We start from the raw sequence: 25,241 nt of genomic DNA, 5'->3' as shown, positions 1-25,241 counted from the left end.
GCAGCTTTCTCAAACACTGCACAGTTGTTTGTATGCAGACTGTTTCTTCAGGCGGTGAGAGTGCCGTGGCGGTCCGGCGTTGGTCTTAGACACCAGCCTTCATTCACCCCACTGCTACTGGATATCTCCAAACACCGGGGTGGTAAAGAGTGTGAATGGTCTTGTGAATATGATACCGCCCCCAAGAGGCGTGCTACGTGCACAGCAGCACGGGATTAAAGATCAAAAAGCATGTTTTACTGAGTTATCTATCTATCTGTCTATTTATTTGCACCATATATATATATATAATATCAATAATTATATCAATGAAAACATTTACTTGTATATTACTATGAATTACTATTATTTGTCATCACCTTTCATTACTGCACATTTACTTGGATTGACTTGTTCTATCACGAAACAAAGTAACTAGACATTACTTTTGGAGTGCATTGTTGTAATTTCACTTATATTAAACAAAAGAAAGTATTTATAAAGTAACATAGGTAATAGGTGTTTTTACATTTTACATTATTAATACCAAATATTGTGCATTACTAAGAATTACTTGTAGAATGGCCAGGTTGTTTATAGGAGTTCTGAGTAATTTAATTAAGAACAACATTATTTTTTCAAGTACATTTTGTTGTGATAATGATTTCATTAATAACTTATTTGAATGAAGTACAGTGGACTTTATGAAAAGTTACTGGTATTTAGTCCTCTTGTTTACTTTTTCGTATTGTGTACTGTCTGTAAGAGTCTGTGGTGATTTATTTCACATTTTGCTCTAAAACCCTTGTGGTCATCACAATGTCATTCCTACTAATGCGATTCAACAGTCAAACTGTTCAGATTATTAGTTCAAGTCACATGACCTGGTGTGGCTAGCTTTAGCCAGTAAAATGAAGCACAGTTAACGACTGTGGATCTCCTTTTACCAACGAGAAAGATACCCTTGTTTGGAGTATCTGGGCAGTATTTCTATACCTTAGTGAGATTACATACTTCTAGTCAGGTTAATGTGATTTACCTCTAGGGAGGTGTTTTCTTCAAACAATGTTCTCTGATTGGTTTTTGTTTCTTCTGATATTTGCTGCTAAGCTGATTAGGTGTCTGGCCTTCCACTCCTTTGAAACAGTAAATCCTTAGTGATCCAACTACCCTGTTAGATCACAGGCCTACAGGAGCTGCTCTGTATGTTTACTAACTGTCACACAGCTAAAGGCATTTATTTGGGCTAATCTAATTTATTCTCCATATGCAGCAGGACTGAACTAATGCCCAGGAGGCTTTTGGGGTCTCTAATCTGTGCAGGTGACAACTTAAAGATCTCGATGGAGGTCATCAGCACATGAGATCTCCCACAGTGTGTATGAACCACTGGAAACTCAGGGCAATTTCACACAAACTCCATTGTTCTTCCCCCTTGCCTGAGAGGGGCAGTCTAATCAAAGCTCATGAATGTCAACAGGCTCCTAGCACACATTTCTCCTGCCCTTAACAGCATTTCATCCAAAGGTGTGGCCCTGCGGTTGTACTCTCTCATTGCCTGCCTTTTGTGATTACTAAAAATGTGAGAACTGTACAATCGATTCATGTACATTTATAAAAGGGGAGATATGTCTACATGTCTCAAATAGAGAAGCAACATGCTGAAAATAAATTTTAAATAAACGTTGTCTGCTGATGTGAGGATTTTACTGTTGCCTAACTGGAGTAGGGATTTGATCTCAGAAACTGCTGCTGGTAAGTCAACCACGCTAGAGCTAAAGAGGAGCTTTACACTATGGTTCAGTGAGCTGGCCTGACCTTGCCATTTTGACCTTAAATCTGGAGATGGATAATGCTCTCAATGATACTGTCTGGAAGTATCTTTATTCTATACTAATGAATGCCCGTGAAAGTAAAACAGGCTGGAAGGCACTCCTCTGAAACATGTTCGTGTTATTACTCTTCTCAGACCAACTGGTCATGCCCTCACCACACAGCTTCATATATTATCCATCGTGTCTCATGAATGCTGGTATTCCTGCAACAATTCACACTATACATCTTTTTTTTGTGTGAAAGACTGAGTGTTTGGCAAATTTGTTTTGATAAAATGGGGGATCTAGCCAGAGAAGGACACAAGAGAAGGGTTGAGAGGTCATCGGGGAGAATTAAATGAACACCAGCTGTTTGTTGTTCTAGTGGAGATAAGTACAAACACAGCAGGGGGCACGGATAATGGAGGGAACAGAGTGGATCCCAGGAAAAGGTGATTTTCTCAACTTTTCCCACTGCTTTTGTCTCTCAAAAACAACTGCCACTGAAAGTGTTAATATGACAATCATGTCACAGTAAAGGGTAAGTTTTTAATGAGTTATATATATATATACACACACACACACAAATATAAATGACTGAAATCCTGCAATGAAAGAATGATAACGATTCAAAAAGTCCTTCAATAGTTATAGCTTAGGATGTTTTCTAGGCATTTTAGATGCCCTCTCATCTATAAAAGGCACTGAACTGTGAAGATTGGTTGAGTGTTACTTACACTTTAACTGCTGTTAGAGTTATTCAGCACCCAGAGGAAACAGTAATGTGAGACCAAAAACAGGCAAAAGACTTGGAAACTAAAGGTTGTTTTGCTGGTGGAAATAAGATATTTGTTTCATTCTCCAATGTGATACAATGCCTTTGGGAAGGTAACTTGTGGGGGAAAGGGTCTGATTTTCAATGTGATCATGTCCCCCAAACACACAAATAGACTAACTATACATAAAAAGAAAGATTAAATGAATATGTGCTAAAATGAATGCATTGAATGCAGTTTAGAAAAAATTGCAGTACAATGGCAGAACATACCTGGGAAACATAATTAATTTTAATACAAAGCAATTATCTATTCTCATTCTACTTTTCATCATTGCATTAAACCAAAAGCATGTGAAAGCACAGTGGTTAATGTGAATATTGCCCATTATCTGGACATATACTGAAATCAAGTTGCTGAAAAGCTTTCACCTTCTTTTGAAACTTTTCATTGTTCTTGTCTAGTTTAGCCAATAAGCTCTGTTATTTGCCAATAATCAATCAGCTGTACACAGTGGCACATGACCCATTCCGATGTTGGCTTCTGTAAATTACTGTTGTGTTCAGAGACTGTCCCGTACCAGTATGGGGGCAGTAATAAAACCATTAATTGGTGCATTCAAAAAGCTGAATTAGCCTGCTGTAAACTTAGCCACGGGTCATCAGATAATATTATCATTTAAACCCTCATTCATTACCCCGTGATGGTCCCATGCCTGGTGGCCTTTTCACTAGAACCATTTCCTGTTGGACACAGGCAATTAAATTCACAAGTGAGTTTGCAGGAGGCTCAGTGAGTTGGATGCACCCTTTTCGGGGGTTATAGAACAGAATAGTCATTAAATAGGTTCTGTAGTTAAAGATCAAGTAGAATCTTGTTTTTATTCCTCAGTCATGGGAGCAGGGGCTTGAGTATTAAGATACATCATGTACAAGCCAGTAAGAGACACTGCTCTCTGTCAAGGTGAAAAGTTTTTAGTTTTTTTTTTACCCAGCTTTCAAAGAACAGTTACATGTTTAGAATTTGTTGAAGAAGGACACTGGTCGCCCCAAAACAGCAGCATAAAACACTTATTTTTGTTGGACATCTCACAGCTCATGTTACTTGGACATTGAAATAATAAATATGCAGTGGTTAAAATAGCAAGTTGCTACCATGTTAAGTTAATTAAAGAACAGTAATTGTGTTTGTGCTGGTAGATGGATCTCAAACAAAAAAACATAAGAAAACAATTGTCGTTTTATTTAGTGTATTCTTTGAATTTTTTAAATGAATTCAACATACATTTGGAGTAAAAGGTTTTTAAATATCTCCTGAACATGAATAACAAACAGGTTTAAATGAAATAAAGGAACTTTGTTGAACTTTGTCAGGAAAAAAAAATGTTGTTTTTAATATATTTTTTAATTCAATCACACCACTAAACCTGAGACTCCTTTTCTTATGTTGTATTATAGAAATTAAAATTCACTAAAATGAAATCGCCAACTATTCCTTATCATGCCAATATTTCAGTGTGATGTTCTTGTCCGTGAAAGCATCCTCCGCAATCCGAAACAGATATGCAAGACTAATATTAAAATGGAAATAAATGTGTGTAGGGGGTTACCACAACTTGACTCATTGCTCTGAATCACATACAAGTGTGAGTACAGAGGACAGGAATCTTACACTACGTGAGAGAGAAGTTGAAAGAAACTATTTCAGATTTGCTAATTTTTCTTTTAAGGTGATCTAAACTTTGTGCCTGGAGGTTTTACAAGCAACTAAATATGTATAAGCTGATACTTTGTCTAAAGATTTAAGAATCAGGGAATAAAGAGTTCTCTCTCTCCTGTCAGTCAAAAGTAAGGGAAGGCTGGATCGGAGGAGATAAACTCAGACTCCCACCAAGGCCGTTAGAGGTACATTAAAGATGTTCCAGCCTAATACCTAGATCCCTTATTGCCCGCCCTCTAGTTGGTGTAAAGATTACTTTATTAACCGATCAAAACTATTCTAGTGTCCTTGGTTTGCACACAATCAATTATTATTATTAATATCTGGGAAAATATGGACAACAGGAATAATATGTTTGTTGTAATAACCCATTTGAGTTCTAAGCAGATATAATTGCTATGGCTTCTCCTCACACTACAGGGCAGGAATCAAAAGATGGGCTCTGGTGTGAGAGGGAAGGCGACTGCAGGATGAGACTCCATAAAAATGCTTGGGTACTTGTTCATCCCGTTTCAAGAGAGCTCCTAAAGACAGTATTGTACACATCTACATATGATCTAAGGCGATACAAACATTCCTCTGGGGATACAGGAGTCTGTGTAACGCCACCATTTCCCAACAATCAAATTAAGCCGTCAGATAAGGGAAAATTAATGTGCTGAAGCAAATTTGGATATTGGACAGTAGCATCAACTCATCCTGTTTACTCACAGCGTTTATGAGCAGATAAGGATGTGAATACGGATGGTAAAAGCAATGCACATACATATTTTACAATACAATGGTCTTTAAATTGCACACTTGGAAAACACTATACAATAAAAAAACATTGCCAGTTACAACATTTGTTTGTGTCTGTGATTTTCCTTACTCTAGTCACCCGGGTATTCTTCTCTTTTAAAAGACATTAATCATTGCCTAGTGTAAGTACATCATTTTGTATTTATTTTTGGGGGGTGGGGGTTTCACAGTCCACAATTACTATGTTTATTTGATTTAGTTAGATTTTCTTACCTTCTTTTATCTTGCTAGAATTCCAACATCTTTCCCCACTCCACTGTCTCTCCAACGTGTCGATCTCGAAGTCTGTTTTCCTGACGTTTTTTCAACTATACTGTTGAACTTTTGAAACAAAGGTCAAATGATAACATATGATAACTTATCTTTAATGCTTCCCAAATTCCTACAGATTAACTCATGTTTGGCGCTAGAAAAAATGTCTTCTGTAATTTGTCAAGAGCTGACAGTGCTGGTTTGAGCCACAATGAAACCCCTAAATATCTGCCATGAAAAATGTAGATTGACAATATCTAAACAAGTAATCCTAGAACCGGAAAGCTTATTTGCCTCTACTAATGTCTATTCTCAGCACATTAAGGGTATTCCACAAGAGGATTGGTGCGAAAGAAGCTTTACACAAAGAATCCTTTAAAAGTTAATATCTACAGAAGAAATAGTGATCCCTCTAGTGATCCCTCATCCACTTGCAGTTTTTATCATTTTTACAAGCTTTCATCTGATCGTTTGGTTAAATATTAATTATGCTGATAAAAATGTACACCCCCATCCCAAAAATAAATCGCTCTTTGAGAAAACAAAATTAATCTCAGAGCAGTTAAAGACTAGTCTAAACTGTGTATCTTAAATCAGTGGGAAGGCTAAACTGACCAAAACAAAACTCAACGTTTTAGTCTTCTTCCGTAGACGTAGATTAAGATATTTCTAGTTTAACTGTACTGTTGGTAATGAATATTGAGATTACTTTACTACTGTCATTTATTCCAGTTGTTGCTTCTCTTACAAATTGGATTTTTAAGTTACTCGCACCATTGAGCCAAATAAATTAATATACATTCACAATGAACTCAAAGTGCAATCTCTTATCCCTTCCGTTATTTTGATCTAAAGCATGCATTGGCTGAATGATGTATATGCAAAATATAATAGTATTTATTTTTTATTTTTGCTTATCCTTTGTCAATGATGTGTCTGTGTTTTGTAGATAACAATCTTGGTGTTTGTGCAATGATTTCTCTTTTTGTATAAGAGAAAAGCTACTGGATTACATACGAAGACTGCAGACTTAAGCTCCCAAAGCTTAAATTCATCGCAATTCAAGATGTCGGCCTCTTGTATGGCCAGTGTGTGCTGCACTTTGCTTGTGCCAAATGTTTAATGGAAATCTGTTGTGTCAAGCCGTAACAGACTCTAATGTACCAGTCCATGGGTGCTGTCGTTAAGCCTGTCCTTGTTTTATTACGGCCACTGGCATGATGGGGCTCCGCTGTCCTAGTAGGTGTTATTGCTGTGTGATAAGTCTCTTGTTCACAAAAGCCCCATCAAACTATTCACTGGTGTAATACTGACACTCCAAAACCTGGAGTGGATTGTCCTTGGAGGTGGTGGTCATAATTAGTCTCACTCTCTGGCTTTTACAAAAAGGATATAACTAATATATTACTTGATAAATCAATGTAAATCATGACCAATACTGAAAAATAAACAATTTGTCACAGGTGGTCTAATAATGTATCACTGGAAACAAATATTTCAGACCAGTTTACATACGTACAATCAAATAAAACTTTAATACGTGATGCAAATACATCAGATTATATACAAATAATATTATTGGTAAAAACTATTTTTCAATATCTTTGAATATCTGAATTATTTGAGTATATATGTTTTAAATGTGTAAACTATTGGAATTTACTAATAAAATATATACTAAAACTATATTTTCCCCAGGTCTGGACTATCCTATATCCTACAGGTGGTATTCAGCACATAATTAAAGCAAATACAATATGTCAGTATGTTGCATTTAATAAAGAATGAGTATGAATTCAATGTATATAATTGTGTTTAATAAGATCAATAAAACCCAATGTGAAAGTATACTGCTTCCATAAAGCATTTGATTAATAATTTTGTTCTTATTTCACCTGCATTAGAACACCTCCTACTTACAGGTGTCTTGTGTCATGTGGGAAACGGCACTAATGTCTATTGTAAGTAATGCTGTAGTAATCTTGAGTGGTGTCATTTAACATATTACAGATCTATGTGAAGATCTACTAGTCTGTGTACCTGTTAGCAAAGTAATAAACTACAGCGTTCCTGTTTACCAACTGATAAAAGAGTTTCAGGCCATTTTTAACAATCATATCATACTGGCCACCCCAGGAAGTCCATTATATGCAAAAACCTAAATCCCCTTGTAAGAAGCTCACCCTGCTTTCTCCACTCCCCAGTGAAGACAGTGACTATCAAAAACACAACAGACAGAATTCCCTAGATGCCTCTACAGCTCTCACAGCTAGAGATGCCAGTTCACAAACTCCAGGCCTTGTTTTCCAGGCTTCTCCATAGGGGTGATTACACCGCTTTAGCCAGGCCGGGCTATCTGTCCCCAGAAACTAATACAGCTCCCATTAGTCACAAAGCATGGAATGCCTCTAACATGCCGGCCACAATCTAGAGGGAAAAGGGCTCTCTCCCGAATCAAGATGCCAAAAGCTCACCTTATGGAATGACCACCAATTTCTTAGTGGAACTTTTCTGATAGCTTTATATATTTTTTTGGCCATGGATCTTAGAAGAGTTCATTCTAACTCCTACTACAAAACAGTGCTGCTTACTATGATGATGTTCAAGTGGGGTAAGTAGTTTCATTTATTTATTTTGGTGACCATTCAAATATATACATCATGAAATAGCAAATTGTGTCTGTGGTCTTTTTGTTGAATCAGTGGCAAATGTTTTTGGATTAACAGTTAGTTGAGGAGGGCAGACCAGTTGAAAGCACTTGTTGCAGTTTCCGTTAATGATTATCCATTCGCTATAAGAGGCAACAGGTTGTCCAATGCGATTATCATGGAGTAGAAATATATACGCTTTAACATCTGATTCCCTTGTATATATTTCAGATCTTAGTTTTATAAAAGCTGCTTAGTTATACAAATAAAACACAGAGACAAACCTGCTGTGATGAACTTAATATTCACTCAAGAACAATTGTTATAAATAAAATAATTTGGAACTTTAGCATTTAAAACTTTAGGGACCTCCTTTCCTATTCACAAGATTTAATTATTAATATTTATTTTAGAATATCTATTTGATGTTAAAGTCATGCTGTGTTCATTGAATGTACAACATATGCAAAACTGTGATTAAAAGTTAATCTCTTCTAATTGATTTCTTAAAATAAAAATATGTATTTCTTATTAAACCTCCTTTTTTTAGTTTTGACACTTTTAAGTGTTAGGTGTCACTTAACTTTTTGTGGTCCTTTAATAATTAAGGATGCAAATATAATTCTATTTTTAATTATTCACCCTCACACTCTTTTTGCCAGTTTATTGAATTACAGATAAAATAATAGTTTTGGATTAGAATTAAAACTTTGAAACCTTGATTTTTTTCTTTGCAAGTTTAAGAATGTTTTACAAAACTGTTGCAACAAGTGACTATTTCTGATTTCCCTGTCCTTTGAAATGCAGGAATCCACAACATACAGGAAAGGCACAATTGTGTGACAGTTTTTTTTTTTTTATTGATACTTAAACACTGGTTTCAAACCATTTTGTATCCACAATAGGTCTTAAGTATCCACCACCTGTTGAAAGAGAATTCTTAAATTGTATTGTAGAGATTTTCCTGTGAATTCTGAATTCCTCTAATAAACCATTGACCTATTTTCTTCCCCCATTCCCTATTTGTTAGACCTGGCATTCAGTTCGTTAAGTTTCCAAAGACTGACAGTACTGGGCAGGGGGGCAAAGAACATGCAGGGTCCATTGTTGCTCGTCACCATAGCAACAGGTTCCAAGAGAGCTGCAACCATGTGACTCAATATTTTAATTGAGAAAGGTTCCAGAAAGTGTTGGAATCCATCTGATTTACCATGTTTCATTTGAAATGTTTCATTGAGTTTGTGACTAATCCATATCAAAATATGAAAGCAAATGAAACAATCACAGATTTCAAGACATCTGAGGATCTTACCCATGAACAAATGAACAAAAAAAGGAACAAAAAAACAGTTATGGCATTGCAAATATATAAGCAGCCAATGACTATGGTGCCTAATGCAAAAAACAATATATCAAAGTACGATACAGTTTTACTCTTGATATCACAGAACTTAGTGGTCCTTTACTTCTGTCAAAGATGTCAATACAAATGTTTGTGTTGAGCATTATTTGAAAATTTGTATCGATTAACGTAGCTGGGGGGAGTATTTTAAGAAAGAACTGTGTGTGTTTTTACACTAAACCTGAAATCATGAAGTCACAGCTGGCCGTTTGTAAGCATGTAAGGAATTAAGGAGATAAGTACCTAAGGATATCAGCTACACACCCCTAAACAATGTGTGCTCTATCCCAATGTGTATTACTTCTGTAGAAAGAGTTTAAATTGAGATTTTTATAAGCTCACCAGCACTCTATTATTTCACACCAGCAGTACAGAAGATCACCTTTTGTTGAACCCCCCCCAACTGCAGTGTTAGATACACAGCTACACTCATTCTACAGTATGTTTCTACAGTTGTTGTTCTTGTTTCTTATATCTTGTTATTACAATTAAATTCAAAATATTCTGAAAAGTTGCCGTGCTTGCTTGTGATATTCGAACGCACATCACTTATTTAGATAAGATGGAGCAGTCATGCTATCTCTGTATTACTCCTCCACATACATCACCTCGGCGTGATGCTACTCTTCTTACAAATAGGCTTTGTTTGCCAGATATTCAGCAATTCCTTATCGCTGTGAGTGTACACTGTATGTACGCTATATTCCTTGTTTGACCGCAAGAAATTAACCAGTCATGTAGAACCTTGTAAAAGTATATCTGAAAGTTCAGAAATATAATATTGCAGGCCGTATTGTTCTAAGCACACTTTGTCAAGGTTACGAGGCATGCTGTTGACTGCCCTGCTGGAATATTTAATAAAGAGTTCAAGATATAACACAACCGTGGTTTCTGTAGCCCTGTGTTGAATTCTGATAAACACATAACACCCATTTCCACCATCTTTGAAAGTGGCCAGTGCGTTACCCTTGAACTTAAATGCCCAGAAATGCCCCCAATGGCTGTAGTTGAAGAGCTTTCTGGGAGATCGATGTGGAACAGTTTGTTTTTGTGTCTGCTTTGGACAGACAGTGATACAGTCTTGGCAGAGGATTCTTCTTAAAGTATGACAGAGACACCATACCTCCCACTTCTTATCCAATAATTAATGTACACACACACACACATACACTTTTTAAAGTTTTTGTGTATTAATGTTAAGAAACAGCTCCCTTGGGAGACTTTTTGCTAGTGATTATCAATAAATAAATGGAATATTCTCTTTGAATGTCTATCTATATCTATATTTCTCTCTATTCATCTATATATTTATTTTTTGAGCCAATGGTTGCTCCACTTGTATCACCCGTATTCCAGCATTGTTTTTCCTAACTTAGTTCTTGCTTGTTTATAACCAGATATTTATATTCTGTCTCCTGGGAATCCAATTTCTACCGTGCAGATACGTTTGCAGAAACGAGAGGTCAAAATGTAAAAAAAAACAACCACCTAATATCATCATTCACAACTCTGCAAAATGCTAACCTGGTCTAAGCTAAGAATTCTTGAGGGACAGAAGAGCCCATTTGAGTGCAGTGATATTAAATCACTTGTAGGTCCTATTGAATTTTAACATAATAAACACATCTCTTTGGCAATGAAAGCTGATAGGCTGCAGACTAACAGGGATCTGTCAGATGTTAAAGACAGCCACTCAAGACAACACTTGGGCAGGCAGATTTACAGCTGCACTTGCTATCTGATACAGACCACTCTTTAGAGACGCTTTCCAGCACAAACTTTGAAGTAGTACAAGAAAACATTTGCAGGCATTCCACAAACATCAGAATGCATATCATCTCCTTGGACAGCTGGGCTTTCGGACAGAAGATAGGGGGCTTCTTTTTTCCGCCCATTAGTGGAGAGTGTAACAGATTGCTAACCTAATATACCATTTCATTGCACGGTCAAACCAAGTAATCCAAGTAAATCCTATTTATGGTCTATGAAATTGGTGAAGTGTTCTACAATGAAATGTTTGCTGTCCAATAAGAATGTGTTGTTGCTGTTATCATTGTTATTAGTAGTAATAATAATAATAATAATAATAATAATAATAATAATAATAATAATAATAATAATATGGAATTCAAGTTCCTAAATGACATGGGTGTCCAATCTTTTAGAAGCTGAAAGCATGAAGAGATTATGGTTGTGTGGGGGGCATAAGCTAAGGAATTGAGTAAGAGGTTGTGATGTTGATCATTCTTTTTAAAGAGGTTAAAAGGGAGATGTACAGGAATAGAGTCGTGCACAGCTCTTACATCTCGCAGCCACTTATTTTACTGTAAAAGTGATTAGAATTGGCACGTGAGAAATAACCCAAACCGCTTAAAGGGCAAATTGGATGTAATTGAAGTTAAAACAAATAACAGATACACTTATAGATTGGTTATTTCCTGTTCTGTAGGTATAATTTACTTGCACACATACACTCGCCATTTAGAGATATTGATCTGTTTATATCATTCCATAACCATTTACAGCTGAAAAACACATAATTTGTAAACATACTAGCAAAGGTACAAGGAAGGGGCATCTAGCCCACCTGTATATCACCAAGCTAGAGCCCAAGAGCAGTACTAATCTGAAACTCTCTGATCCCCCTTGTAGTTGCTGAAATTCTGAAGTTACTTATTTTTTAAAAAACAGAAACAAATTATAAAAGGACATAAACAAGACACAGCACCACATGTGATACCATAACTGGATTGCATCCCAGTTAGTAGTGAAGGAAATCCAGTCAAGGAAATTGTTATTGTACAAGTCAATAATGATGTTCAAACTGCAATGTTACACTGTAAAGTTGTTCTCCTTGCGTGAGTAAAAAGCTATCATCTGATAATCTCTGCCACCCTCCCACACACACAGATATAGGCCAATGACCTGTTTGAAGACAATTAAGAAGTAAATAGCCTGCCTACAAATTGATTTAGAATTTTATGCATTAAATCACATAATTATGGCTTATAAGTACATAAAAGGGTTTGGTACCTTTATCATGAATTGAAGTTACACAGGTAAGTTTAGACAAATTCCTTGTACTTCAGAAGGAAGGACTTATGCACACATACATGTCGATGCTTACGATAATTATAACATGGAAACCGGAGTCCAAGAGTCACTCCAGTAAAAAATATTTAAGACAAAAGCAATTAGAGAAAGCTAAATTAAAACAGTGTATTTAAATTAGATTTAAAAGTCCCCGCAGACTCCGAATCCCTAATAAGCTTAGACAATTAATTCCAAAGTCTGGACACATAAACACAGAGCGCCCTGTCGCCCTCCGTGTGCAGTCTGGAATTAGGAACGGCTACCGACAGGCTTCCCCAGAATATAAATGACAAGCAGGGATATAAGCTGTTAGCAAATTGGTAATATAAGAAGGGGCTATTAAATTCTATGCTTTGTAATTAAGCAATACAAAATATTATGGTAGGAGGTGAAACTGGGAAGACACTGGTGAGGTCACAAGATCTATTTCTTAAGCATGGGCCGCGGTATTCTGAGCGCACTTCAATTATCCGGTCTTGAATTAGCCTCTCGGCCACTAACGACGAAAGAAAATGGTATGAGTGAGAAATGGGGTGAAGCTGAGACAAATGCCGTCTCCCTGAACCAGCTGCCAGTGTTTCAGATTTGTCACAATTAATCGACAGAAAGTTCATTTGAATCCAGATCCTTGCCTCAGTAGTGCGACGGGACAGAACTATGAAGAACAAAGCAGTAATCGGTTTTGTCAAATAATGTGATCGCTGTCTGCAACCAATGCTCGGTCATTCACAACTCTGCCCTAGGCTGTGTCTGTACTCTGCCCCTGAAGATGGCAACATTTTACAGGTATCATTTATGATCTAAAAGAAGCGGCCACACGCTTCAAGGCCTTAGTTAGGAAGGATGAACTGAAGATGGGCTTATAGCTTATAGAGAAGTGTTTACAATGTTAGTTTTAACATTATTATATACTTTTAGTGATCCACAAAACACAAAGAAAGCAGGAGAAAGGTCACCCTTTGTGTACTGGCGTGTAGGCAGGATATACTACATGAATGATAAAGCCTGCCACTCTGTCATAGATCTTCAGTCTAACGTGGATGGACAGTGCCATATTTATCCCTTAGCTCACCTGAAATTGCTGTGCAGTGACAGTGTTATACAGACTTGTTTTGTTACTATTAGAACTATTAGTTCGGACAAACCGCAATAGACGTGTGTAGCAGAAGACAGAGTTGGTTTGTGGCCGGATACTTATGCTTGGGAAGGCAGACATCAGGTGAAAGATTGGGGTTGTCCTCGTCCCAAACTTCACTTTAAAACTTTTAATTATAAAATTGTAATGTTTACTTTTAGATGATGATTTGTTAGTAGAACTTATATATTTGAGTTTTTAATCGAACTACACTTCTGGTATTGCCTGTAGGGATTTTATTTGCTTCTTTGCAAAGCAGCATATCTGATAATAAAACACTCTAGATGTTTCTAAGCCTATTGAGTTTGCCACAGCACTGTTTTGTATGCAGACAGGTTACTAAGATGAACCATGCAAAAAAAAAAAATGCACAAAGTTAGCCTGCTTGAATTTATTCAATCCATGTCTGCTCCTCAAAGCCTTAGCGGAGGAAGAATTTTTTAAGTGTGGAGCGGTTGTAGGGAAAGAATTTTCCTAGCTGACTGACTGGTTCAGTAATCTGTAACGAAAGGATATGATGTGCTGAGATGAATAAGTTATTAATGAACTAAATGAACATGAAGGGCCAAATGGCTTTCACTCTTTTTTAAAAACTTATAAAATGAAAATGTAACTGTAATATTAACCAAAAATGACTTCTATTTGGATGAAAGATCTGCTGTTTTTATTTATGTTTTTGATTTCTGCTCAGTTTTCTCTCAATCACTGCTCTTTCAGGTATTCTGCCTAGATGTCTTCTTGTTTTTAAACACTCTTGTTTACAGACAGTGCCTTGATTCTTCATGTCAGTATCTCAATTGTAAGCAGTAACATTTGTTGTCCACCTTCAGCCCTTAATATAATGCTCCTTAAACTTGCTCTACTTTGTTTGTGGGTGAAAAACAAAACAAAAGCTAAAACTACTTATGTATTGTCATTGGACTAAGACTACTGTGGTAAGATAGTCTGTATGAAAAAAAAGAAATACATTAACTTAATAAAGAACAAGTTATGAGGCAAATTAAATCCAGAAGCTACAATGGATTATCCATTTCGTCTTCATGTTGGATGCGAGAAATACAATTCTTTTTCTTCCACTGCTCCCCCTGACATCCCCCCAGTCTCAAAATTCACTTGGCGTGCATGCATATAAAGATGGTGGCAGCACCAATAACAATAGCTGTTTGTGGCAGGCAAATACTCAAAGCAGACTGGCATCACAGTTCTGCTTTTTTTTTTTACCGTCCTGCTTATTTTAGCAGCATGAGGGGAGGGACAGAATCACATTCCTTATGGGCTGAGCAAAGACTACACACAAAAGTATCAGCTATGTCATTTTGGTGCCCAGCATCTGATGGTGACTTCATTGCCTCCCATTTGATGCTTTACTATTGAAACAGTAATATGGTAAAGTATCTCAAAGTTTTTGTTCTTGTTGTTTTAATTGTGAACCACCCGAAACTAGGGGGACAGCACGATAAACAGTGTAATTTAACAAAAAACCCTTGTGCTTCCCTTCCTATATATTAATGCAATCAGTTAGTTTTAAACAATTGTTATAGTTTCTTTTCATGGTCACACATTTCACATGGACAATTATGTTTCAAAGAGATTTTTTTTCATCACTAACTCATTACTAAAACTGGTTAATACTATAACAATTGAATATTAATTTCTAATTTGCAATATGGTAGAATCTATCAATATAGAGAAAAGAGAGCTACACACTAGTGTTCAGCCAGTGCAATACACATTGCTGAGTGGGCGTGTCTGGCATGAGAAGTACCAGTCACCTGTGGGAGTCAGAGCACTGGAGGTCAGTCCAGACCTGTGATCTGTCTCATAGCTGCAGAATGTTGGAAGATACACAAGATTACAAACGTGTAAATCCTCTAAAACAGCTCCTGTGTCAGTCACCCTAATAATATTTCCGAGGCATTGCAGAGACTTTGTACCAATACTCGAGGTGAAAAAATGCAGAATTACCTCATGGAGTTAAGCCCTTTCACTGGAATCCTCCTGGACATGACTTTCACTTTGATTGTTCTTGTTTCGCACCAATAAGCAACTCACAGCTAGACGAGCAAAGATCTTCAGATTGGCTTTCTTTCTTCTCTAAACAATGATGTTCTCCAGCATCTTGTACACGGGGGGGAGGCTTAGAATCAAGTAATATCACAGAAAAGCCGACAATGTGTTACAGAAACGTTTTCTGGGTCTGTAAACACAACTGTCAGTAAACTGATCAATTGAAAGATTTAGAAGTTAAGTATGTTTGTGCCACTAATATGTAATAAACCAGCTGAAGTGAGGTTAAGGGGCTAATTTGAAACGAGTGTTGTGCAGATTATGACTATTATCTGGACACTGTTGTAAATACGATTGAAACTTGTTTTCTGTGTGAACACAGTGCTCGGTGCCAGTGGATAAACCTTGTATAAAGTACCATGAGGTGACAGGGCTTAGCATTAACCCATCTCAGACAGTATTTACTTCTGGCCCTTTTTCCCCCCTTCTACCTATCCCTTTGCACAGAATGGGAAAAGGCAGAGGTCGAGGGAGGTCAGGAGGATTTACTAATCCGAGCACATAACTTCATGCTGCCATGGTAACCTTACTCCACCGTGCGCAGCTTCGTTTCTCATTTACTGGTGAACAGCAGGGAGGAACTCAGGACCCTTTGTCTTTGTTACTGGAAATGGGAGGGGGCGGCCGGGCTGGGGGGCTGAGAGGATTATTGAGGCAGAATACAGATCTGGATATTCCCATTGTGATCGTTTATTTGTTTTGGTTCACCCCTTTATCCAAGGTGATTGAAAGTCAAAAACACAACAGCCGTACAAAACTTAGGAGGAAGTGTAACGGTATGGATTGGTTAAATTAGAAGTGAGGACTAAAAGTTGTACATGAAGCTTTAAGGCTGTTTAAATATATAGGATGTCGTCTTGAAATCTCACTACTCGAGAGTTCAGCTGGATTTGCAATGTTGCTGCAGCACTCTTATTGCTGCTCCTAATGTCTCCACATTTCCCGTGTCACTCCTTTCCAGAACCATACAATGACACAAAAAGACAATGGGTACAATTGAAGGAGGAAAAAAAGGGTTACAATTGCCAGCACATAGAAAACAAAAGACAATTGAGGCAAAATCTCTCATCACAAGGCTTACGATTCTTGAGCAGAGGTGACAGATGTCTTTAAAACAGAGATAAGACAAAGACATCAACATATTTCAAATGTTTCAAGCACACATACATTTTTAATGTCAGCTATACCTTATTAGACTACAGTTTTTAAAAAGAAAAGGAGCATCACTAACAATCCTCTCATAGGTATCCTATTCTGCTGTTCAAAAGAGCCTTCTAACACACGGACGGTTTTGGCACTAAATAGACTCTCCTGGCACTGGCTCAGGTTGTTGTAAGTGTGAATGCAAAACAAAAGATACGTTTTAGGTAGTTTTAATGCCAATACAGCAGTATGCCCAGTGTTCGTAGTCTGGGCCTTTACCAGTTTTCAGTCAAATTACCATCCATCTTTACTGGGTAAATAAACAAAACCAAAATTTGAATCCAGTGTTGTATTGAGTTTTGTTTCTGCATCACTCTCCGTGACTCTTACATGAAGATGAATACAAAAACGCAATAACATACATAATCTTCTAGCACGGTGGTTCTCAGAGGCTGTAGTCAGTCCGTTGATGCATAGGGGGGAAATGCACCTCGTTAATAGGGGAATATATGTATAATTTTCTTTTCAAATGGATAAGTGTTTTCATAAGTCATAAGCATGGCTTTGCTTTCTTAGCCTGATTTTTGTCAGATTTCTAGGTGGCCCCACAATTGCAACCACCAGTGTGTGTATTGAAGTTAAGCTGGTAAGAACACAGGAATCTGTATGGAAAGTCACGGGAAAAAACAACACTTCTGCTAAATGGGTAGCAAGCCATAGCTGATATTGTGTGCTGTGGCGAGAGCAGCTCTGTAAGGTCACACTCCACATGATGGGTGTTAAGCTGGGGATGGAGCAGGGCTGGACTGTCCCCTGTGTTTAACATGAACTTAGGGCAGATCACATCACATACACTTGTAGATGTTGTTGGGAAATGGTCTCGACCGAGAGAAGGATGATTTGTAATCTCAGATTTGTAGATGACATCATTGGGATGGTGGGATTAGGAAGATCTCATGGTGTAATCACCATGGCGTGGTCACTGGCATTTACACTTAAATGGGAAGAGACTGTGCAGCTTGTTTGAGAAGTTTGCCCTGATGGCAGCTTGTTAAAATACCACCTGGGATCAGTGGTTCTCCGGCAAGGGGTGGAGTTCATTTGCAAGCCTTTCACCGTTGCTGTTTTGTGTCCGCACAGTGGCTTTTTATAGTGTTTTCATTGACTTTCCTCACTCTGGTCAGCTGATATCGGTTAGTGTAGGCGTGTTAAAAGCTTAGAACTTGAGCCATCTGTTAGTTGTAACTATAAGGAGAACAAGGGAGTTAATTTCCCATTAAAAGTGGGTTGCTTGCAGGACACAGTTCCCCTCTCCCAGGGGACTAATTGGTTCAAATTCCTCACACAAGCAGCTCCCCCCTCTGCTCTTTCTCCCTTGTCATTAATGTCTTCTGCCTGAATGAAAAAATTCTGCACAAAACACTGATCAAAGTAGATTTGAAGAGCTGGGCAGTGGAATGCAGAGTGACTCTACAAAGTATCACATGATTGGCTTGTTCGATCAGACAAAGGACGGTTAGAAATCCCCCTGTAAATTTCCTGTTACATCCAGGGACGTTCCCCTCGGCTGTGTGGGGCACTGAAAAGAAGTGAAAGGCAATGGAAAGATTTCTTGCAGACCCACTTCATATTTTGCACACTTGATTAATTTCTGATTACTAGTACAAGGCATTGGTTTACCAGCTTCTAAACTCAACGGTCACCAGATACGATTTATGCTTCAGGAATGCTTCTTCATTTTAAAATTGGAATCTCTCTTGTAAAATGACACCATGCATAATAATAGTATACATTGTTTAATTTTCTGGGGTGAAATGTTACATTACTGTAATGAAGCCAGTGAAAATATTCCATCCCAGTAATTAAAACTGGAAAGGCTGCATTATATTATATAAGTTGTATAAATCCCTGAATGATCATATATTGTTGGTAGATATTATTTCAAATCAACCACTCAACGCACGGATTATTAGTTATTAATCAACCTTAAGAACTTTATATTACTGTAAAATTACAGCAGAAGTGTAATATATGTCCAATGGAAAATAACACAAAAAAATGTAATATAATGGTTTCAGGATGCAAATGAACATAGAGAGAACTGCAATATCTGGCAAGTTCACAGAAAGTGAAAATGACATGTGTGTCCGATGGATGGAGGGACAAAGCAAGGGAAAGATTAATCAAAGTGCAGTTGTTCAAAGGGGCGCACGTAAAATGCAGGACGGGCCCCAACCAGACATAGTATCCCTCCTCCTACCAGCAACATGGGTCATCAATAAAGAGGCATTAAGCACAGCCAGATGGATTTAGGGCTTTGTTGTCTCGAGTCTCTTTTATTTTGCTGCGCTCTGGCAGGGCTTCAGATGAATCTTGATTCACGCTTTAATAAAACACAAACATCTTTTGAATTTTGTTTTCTCTTTGGTATAAAGCACAGATAAAACTCACACAGGGTCTGCCAGTTAATGGAGTCCACTACGGGGAGGTACTACTGGGTTAAAGTTAAAGCAGATGACTCCCGGGTCTTGCCTTCTGTAGCCAAAGTTATGACGTGCTGTTTCATCTCACTCACCTGGAAGTGTCAGGTGATAACTAGAGACGATCAGATCAAGATAAAATTCCATTAAATATAAAAAAACAGATTCGGGGGAATATTTTTTATTTTCCACCTGGACTCAAATGAGATCTTATTGAAGCAAGTTAAGGCAAGTTTTTACCTTAAGCTTTGGAAAGACATTTTAACATTATATTTCTTTAAAAAACATTTTAAATAGTCTGGTTTGGCTGACTGTTTAATTCCTTTCTCATTTACATGGACACATTTTCAGTTCAGGCCACACATTTTTCATTCTGACTAATCCACTAAAATTGCTTCTGAAAAGATATTTGAGGGGTAAATGTTAGGACATGACATGGACTCAATGACACATAAGTTCATGTTTACTGTGTTTTATGAATGGGTTTGATAGCAGTGAGTTAAACTGTTTCCTGGTCACACCTGTAAAGGGAAGTATCCTGGTCAGTTGGTCAGTACTGCAGTTAAGAAAAAGCAGCAGAAAATTGGTCAAGACCAAACTTCGACCCAACCGCCAATCACAAATTACAATTACAAACCTTGATGTGATCTTGCTGTTTGTCAGAGGATTCTGCCAAATGCAAACCTACCATAAAGTGTTGTGTCCCATTGGCAATCCGCACATAACAAAATATTATACCTCATTCCCTCCTAGTAAGATGCATTCACAATATCTTTCAAGGAAATTCAATTTATCTCCTGCAAATGTTTGATCACATCTCACACAGTTCGTTTCCTATATCCCCTCGGTAATGACATTCTCAATTTCTGCTTCCTTATCCGTTTCTGAATCCCTCTCATTTCCTTATTAAGTTCAATCAAATCAATTACATTAACCCAAGGACACTACACAGAAACAGTTTACTTAAGTGGTAATTACCTGACAGAGCTATACTTAAGAACTGCATTTGCTTTTCAGCTAAATGATGATTTGGGACAGGTTAAAGATACCTTCCCCATCCTTAGCCCTATCCACAAAGAGAACTGAAAGCCTGGCCAACATCAGAACCAAATCAACTTCCAAGCTGTCTCTGCACCAGTCTCAATGAAACACAGCATGAAGCCTAGCTTTAGTCAGATCTCTTTCCCTATCCCTAGCCAAACCCAGAGCCTAGTCCAAATCTAAACTCGACATTTAACTGTAGAGGACAATTTAGCTTACCTAGTCAAGATAATACTCAGGGACAACCTTAATGTAACTTTTAAGACCTTTCTGACCTTCACATGCAGCCCTAACCGAAGCAGTCCCTAAATCTAGTCCAAAGTTTACCTCTAAACTGTATGTATTTGTATAGTCAGGGAAAAAAGTATTTGATCCCCTGCTGATTTTGCACGTTTGCCCACTGACAAAGAAATGATCAGTCTATAATATTAATGGTAGGTGTATTTTAACAGTCTGCAACAAAATCCAGAAAAACGCATTTCAAAAAAGTTATAAATTGATTTGCATGTTAATGAGGGAAATAAGTATTTGACCCCTTCGACTTAGTACTTGGTGGCAAAACCCTTGTTGGCAATCACAGAGGTCAGACGTTTCTTGTAGTTGGCCACCAGATTTGCACACATCTCAGGAGGGATTTTGTCCCACTCCTCTTTGCAGATCCTCTCCAAGTCATTAAGGTTTCGAGCCTGACGTTTGGCAACTCGAACCTTCAGCTCCCTCCACAGATTTTCTATGGGATTAAAGTCTGGAGACTGGCTAGGCCACTCCAGGACCTTAATGTGCTTCTTCTTGAGCCACTGCTTTGTTGCCTTGGCTGTGTGTTTTGGGTCATTGTCATGCTGGAATACCCATCCACGACCCATTTTCAATGCCCTGGCTGAGGGAAGGAGGTTCTCACCCAAGATTTGATGGTACATGGCCCCGTCCATCATCCCTTTGATGCAGTGCAGTTGTCCTGTCCCCTTAGCAGAAAAACACCCCCAAAGCATAATGTTTCCACCTCCATTCTTGGGGTCATTCATCCTCCTCCAAACACGGCGAGTTGAGTTGATGCCAAAGAGCTCGATTTTGGTCTCATCTGACCACAACACTTTCACCCAGTTCTCCTCTGAATCATTCAGATGTTCATTGGCAAACTTCAGACGGGCCTGTACATGTGCTTTCTTGAGCAGGGGGACCTTGCGGGCGCTGCAGGATTTCAGTCCTTCATGGCGTAGTGTGTTACCAATTGTTTTCTTGGTGACTACGGTCCCAGCTGCCTTGAGATCATTAACAAGATCATCATGATCATTGACACTCCATGAGGTGAGATCTTGCATGGAGCCCCAGACCCAGGGAGACTGACAGTTATTTTGTGTTTCTTCCATTTGCGAATAATCGCACCAACTGTTGTCACCTTCTCACCAAGCTGCTTGGCGATGATCTTGTAGCCCATGCCAGCCTTGTGTAGGTCTACAGTCTTGTCCCTGACATCCTTGGACAGCTCTTTGGTCTTGGCCATGGTGGAGAGTCTGGAATCTGATTGATTGATTGCTTCTGTGGACAGGTGTCTTTTATACAGGTAACGAGCTGAGATTAGGAGCACTCCCTAAAATTCGTTTTTCTGTATTTTTTTGTTGTTATTCTGTCTCTCACTGTTAAAATACACCTACCATTACAATTATAGACTGATCTTTTCTTTGTCAGTGGGCAAACGTACAAAATCAGCAGGGGATCAAATACTTTTTTCCCTCACTGTATGTGTCCACACATTACTTTATTGAACTATTATGTATTATTTCACATCACTTTGAATTTATGTCTCAACTTTAAAGATACCCTATTTAATACCAGCATGTATGTTTTGATAGATTTTTTGAGTGTGAATGCTTTTGCACCCATATACACCGATCAGCCATAACATTATGAGCACTGACAGGTGAAGTGAATAACACTGATAATCTCGTTATCATGGCACCTGTCAGTGGGTGGGATATATTAGGCAGCAAGTGACATTTTGTCCTAAAAGTAGATGTGTTAGAAGCAGGAAAAATGGGCAAGCGTAAGGATCTGAGCGACTTTGACAAGGACCAAATTGTGATGGCTAGACGACTGGGTCAGAGCATCTCCAAAACTGCAGCTTTTGTGGGGTGTTCCTGGTCTGCAGTGGTCAGTACCTATCAAAAGTGGTCCAAGGAAGGAAAAGCGGTGAACCAGCGACAGGGTCATGGGCGGCCAAGGCTCATTGATGCACGTGGGGAGCGAAGGCTGGCCCGTGTGGTCCGATCCAACAGACGAGCTACTGTAGCTCAAATTGCTGAAAAAGTTCATGCTGGTTCTGATAGAAAGGTGTCTGAACACACAGTGCATCGCAGTTTGTTGCGTATGGGGCTGCATAGCCGCAGACCAGTCAGGGTGCCCATGCTGACCCCTGTCCACTGCCGAAAGCGCCTACAATGGGCACGTGAGCATCAGAACTGGACCACGGGTCAATGGAAGAAGGTGGCCTGGTCTGATGAATCACGAGTTCAAGGTGTTGACTTGGCCTCCAAATTCCCCAGATCTCAATCCAATCGAGCATCTGTGGGATGTGCTGGACAAACAAGTCCGATCCATGGAGGCCCCACCTCGCAACTTACAGGACTTAAATGATCTGCTGCTAACGTCTTGGTACCAGATACCACAGCACACCTTCAGAGGTCTAGTGGAGTCCATGCCTCGATGGGTCAGGGCTGTTTCGGGACCTACACAATATTAGGCAGGTGGTCATAATGTTATGGCTGATCGGTGTATTTAACAAATGAATAGGATGTAAAGATTCTAGAAGGTCTTTTAATTCACATAATTTGGATTTGCATTTGCCTTACATTGCATTTTTTCTTTCTTCTCAGGGATCTTCTGCACAGAAACTCTAGACAAATGCTCATCTTTTCCTTGTCTGAACAATGGTACTTGTGTGGACATGATTGATGACTATTTTTGCCACTGTGCCAATGAACCAATCAAGTATATGGGGAAAAACTGTGAGGAGCTGTATGACGCATGTTCGCTGCAGGTCTGCCCAGCGTACAGTAACTGTACCAGCACACCTGGCAGTGCAGAGTATATCTGTAGCTGTCCAGTTGGCTTCACAGGCCCAAACTGCACAACTAACACCAATGAATGTGAAAGCAACCCCTGCACTGGATATGAAACGAAGTGCGTTGATGGTGTAAATGGATATACTTGCCACTGTCCTAACGGCTATACAGGGAGCGACTGCCTGGCCCGAATTACCAACTGCTCAGACGTACCCTGCCATCATAATGGAACCTGCATCGATTTGGACGGCAGATACCTGTGTCAGTGTCTCCCGGGTTTTCGGGGGGACTACTGCGAAGAAAACATCAACGAATGTGAGCCCATGCCCTGTAAAAACGGGGCGATCTGCCTGGATGGTATGAACGAGTACCACTGCTTCTGTGTGCCGGGATTTCAGGGCAACAACTGTGAGATCGACATTAATGAGTGTGCCTCCAGGCCGTGCGAGAACAACGGCACCTGCATCAACGAGAAAGACCGATACGTGTGCGAGTGCCGGCTGGGATACACAGGTAAGAGAAAAACCTGCATCACCTTTTTCTCCAAGAATGTTGAATGTTTTGCACAACATTACATTTTTCTAAATCTCCACTGAGAGGTATCTTCCTTGTGACGAGTCATTATGGATTGAATCTGATCTCCTTTCATGGTAACTAACTTACTGTACATTCCCTGGGTAATATAACCAGTAACCAATTTTACAGACAATTGACTGACTTGTATACCTGAATTGACTTGTATTTTGTCTCATTTAGACCAGGTTCTCCAAGGTGTCTTAAACCTTATGTTTGACAGTGGAATGGACACTCTGTTAAAGAATACCAGTTAAATGGAAGTAATCAATATACAATAATTAAAACAGGAAAATAGAAGTCATCTAAATTTAAGTTTCTTAAATATCTTACTTTTACCGTAATAGGTATACCAGTCATGAGATGTTGACACTGTAAAAAATATATACATGTGGTTTACTGTAAATGAATAGAAAAATAAACTTTAAACAGGAGGTAATACTTTAATTAATTAAACATTTTTTATCTTTAAGAGGTGAAAGAAATATGTGCCACCAGATGGAATTCCAAACTCATTAATCAGCCTTTTGTGGATGATTGATAAATCTATTTCAACTTGCTCTTTTCTTTCTTTCTCAGCTTGGTACGTCTGTGGTATTTCAAGTGGTTTTATTGTTATCTTAATAACTCGGGAATGCAATGGCACTGCATTCTTTTAGAGTATATCTCAAGTGCCTGGCTAGATTGCCAGTCTCCCTGTGATCACTTACTGGAATAGCAGCACAAAAATTGTCAACGAAACATAAAAATATGCTGTCTCTCTCAGTACTGCTTATCAGAAATTCCAAAAGTGATATTCGCCAGCAGAGATTAGGTATATATCTTGAAGCTGGTGCTTGATAAGCGTTTTAATAGCCCTATAATGTTTGTAGTGTTGTGTGTTGCCGTTTATCTTCCTTCACAAATAACACTTTCAGCAGTGTCATATCTTTGCATTCAGTGTCTCAAACAGCTCTTAAACTTTTTTTAAGAAGCCAATGTAGGGAATGTGGTTAGCTGATGAAAGCATGAGCTGAACCAGTTGCTTGTTTAGAGCACTTTATGCACTTCAAGACCTGATGATTTTGAAAAGAAATACACTACCGTTCAAAAGTTTTGGGTCACTTAGAAATGTCCTTGTTTTCCATGAAAACATACATGAAATTAGTTTGAATAGGAAATATAGCAAAATGAAAAGGAAATATAATCATTGACAAGGTTAGAAATAATTATTTGTTATTGAAATAATAATTGTGTCCTTCAAACTTTGCTTTCGTCAA

The 25,241-nt window shown here is 38.4% G+C and overlaps 1 protein-coding gene across 1 annotated transcript in view; it reads left to right on the top strand.

The window, feature by feature from the left end:
* The first annotated feature begins 7,712 nt into the window (after positions 1–7,712).
* crb2a (crumbs cell polarity complex component 2a) overlaps positions 7,713–25,241 on the top strand; it is a 38,581-nt gene continuing 21,052 nt past the window's right edge. Inside the window, exons 1-2 of the mRNA XM_066712920.1 lie at positions 7,713–7,952; positions 23,221–23,922. Of these exons, the coding sequence (XP_066569017.1) occupies positions 7,880–7,952; positions 23,221–23,922 (775 nt within the window). The 5' untranslated portion in view covers positions 7,713–7,879. The remainder of the gene's footprint in view (positions 7,953–23,220; positions 23,923–25,241) is intronic.

This window comes from Amia ocellicauda, chromosome 9 (genome assembly GCF_036373705.1).
Source record: "Amia ocellicauda isolate fAmiCal2 chromosome 9, fAmiCal2.hap1, whole genome shotgun sequence".
Taxonomy (NCBI): domain Eukaryota; kingdom Metazoa; phylum Chordata; class Actinopteri; order Amiiformes; family Amiidae; genus Amia; species Amia ocellicauda.
Note: the sequence above shows the minus strand (reverse complement) of the source record. Positions and strands in the feature narration are given on the sequence as shown.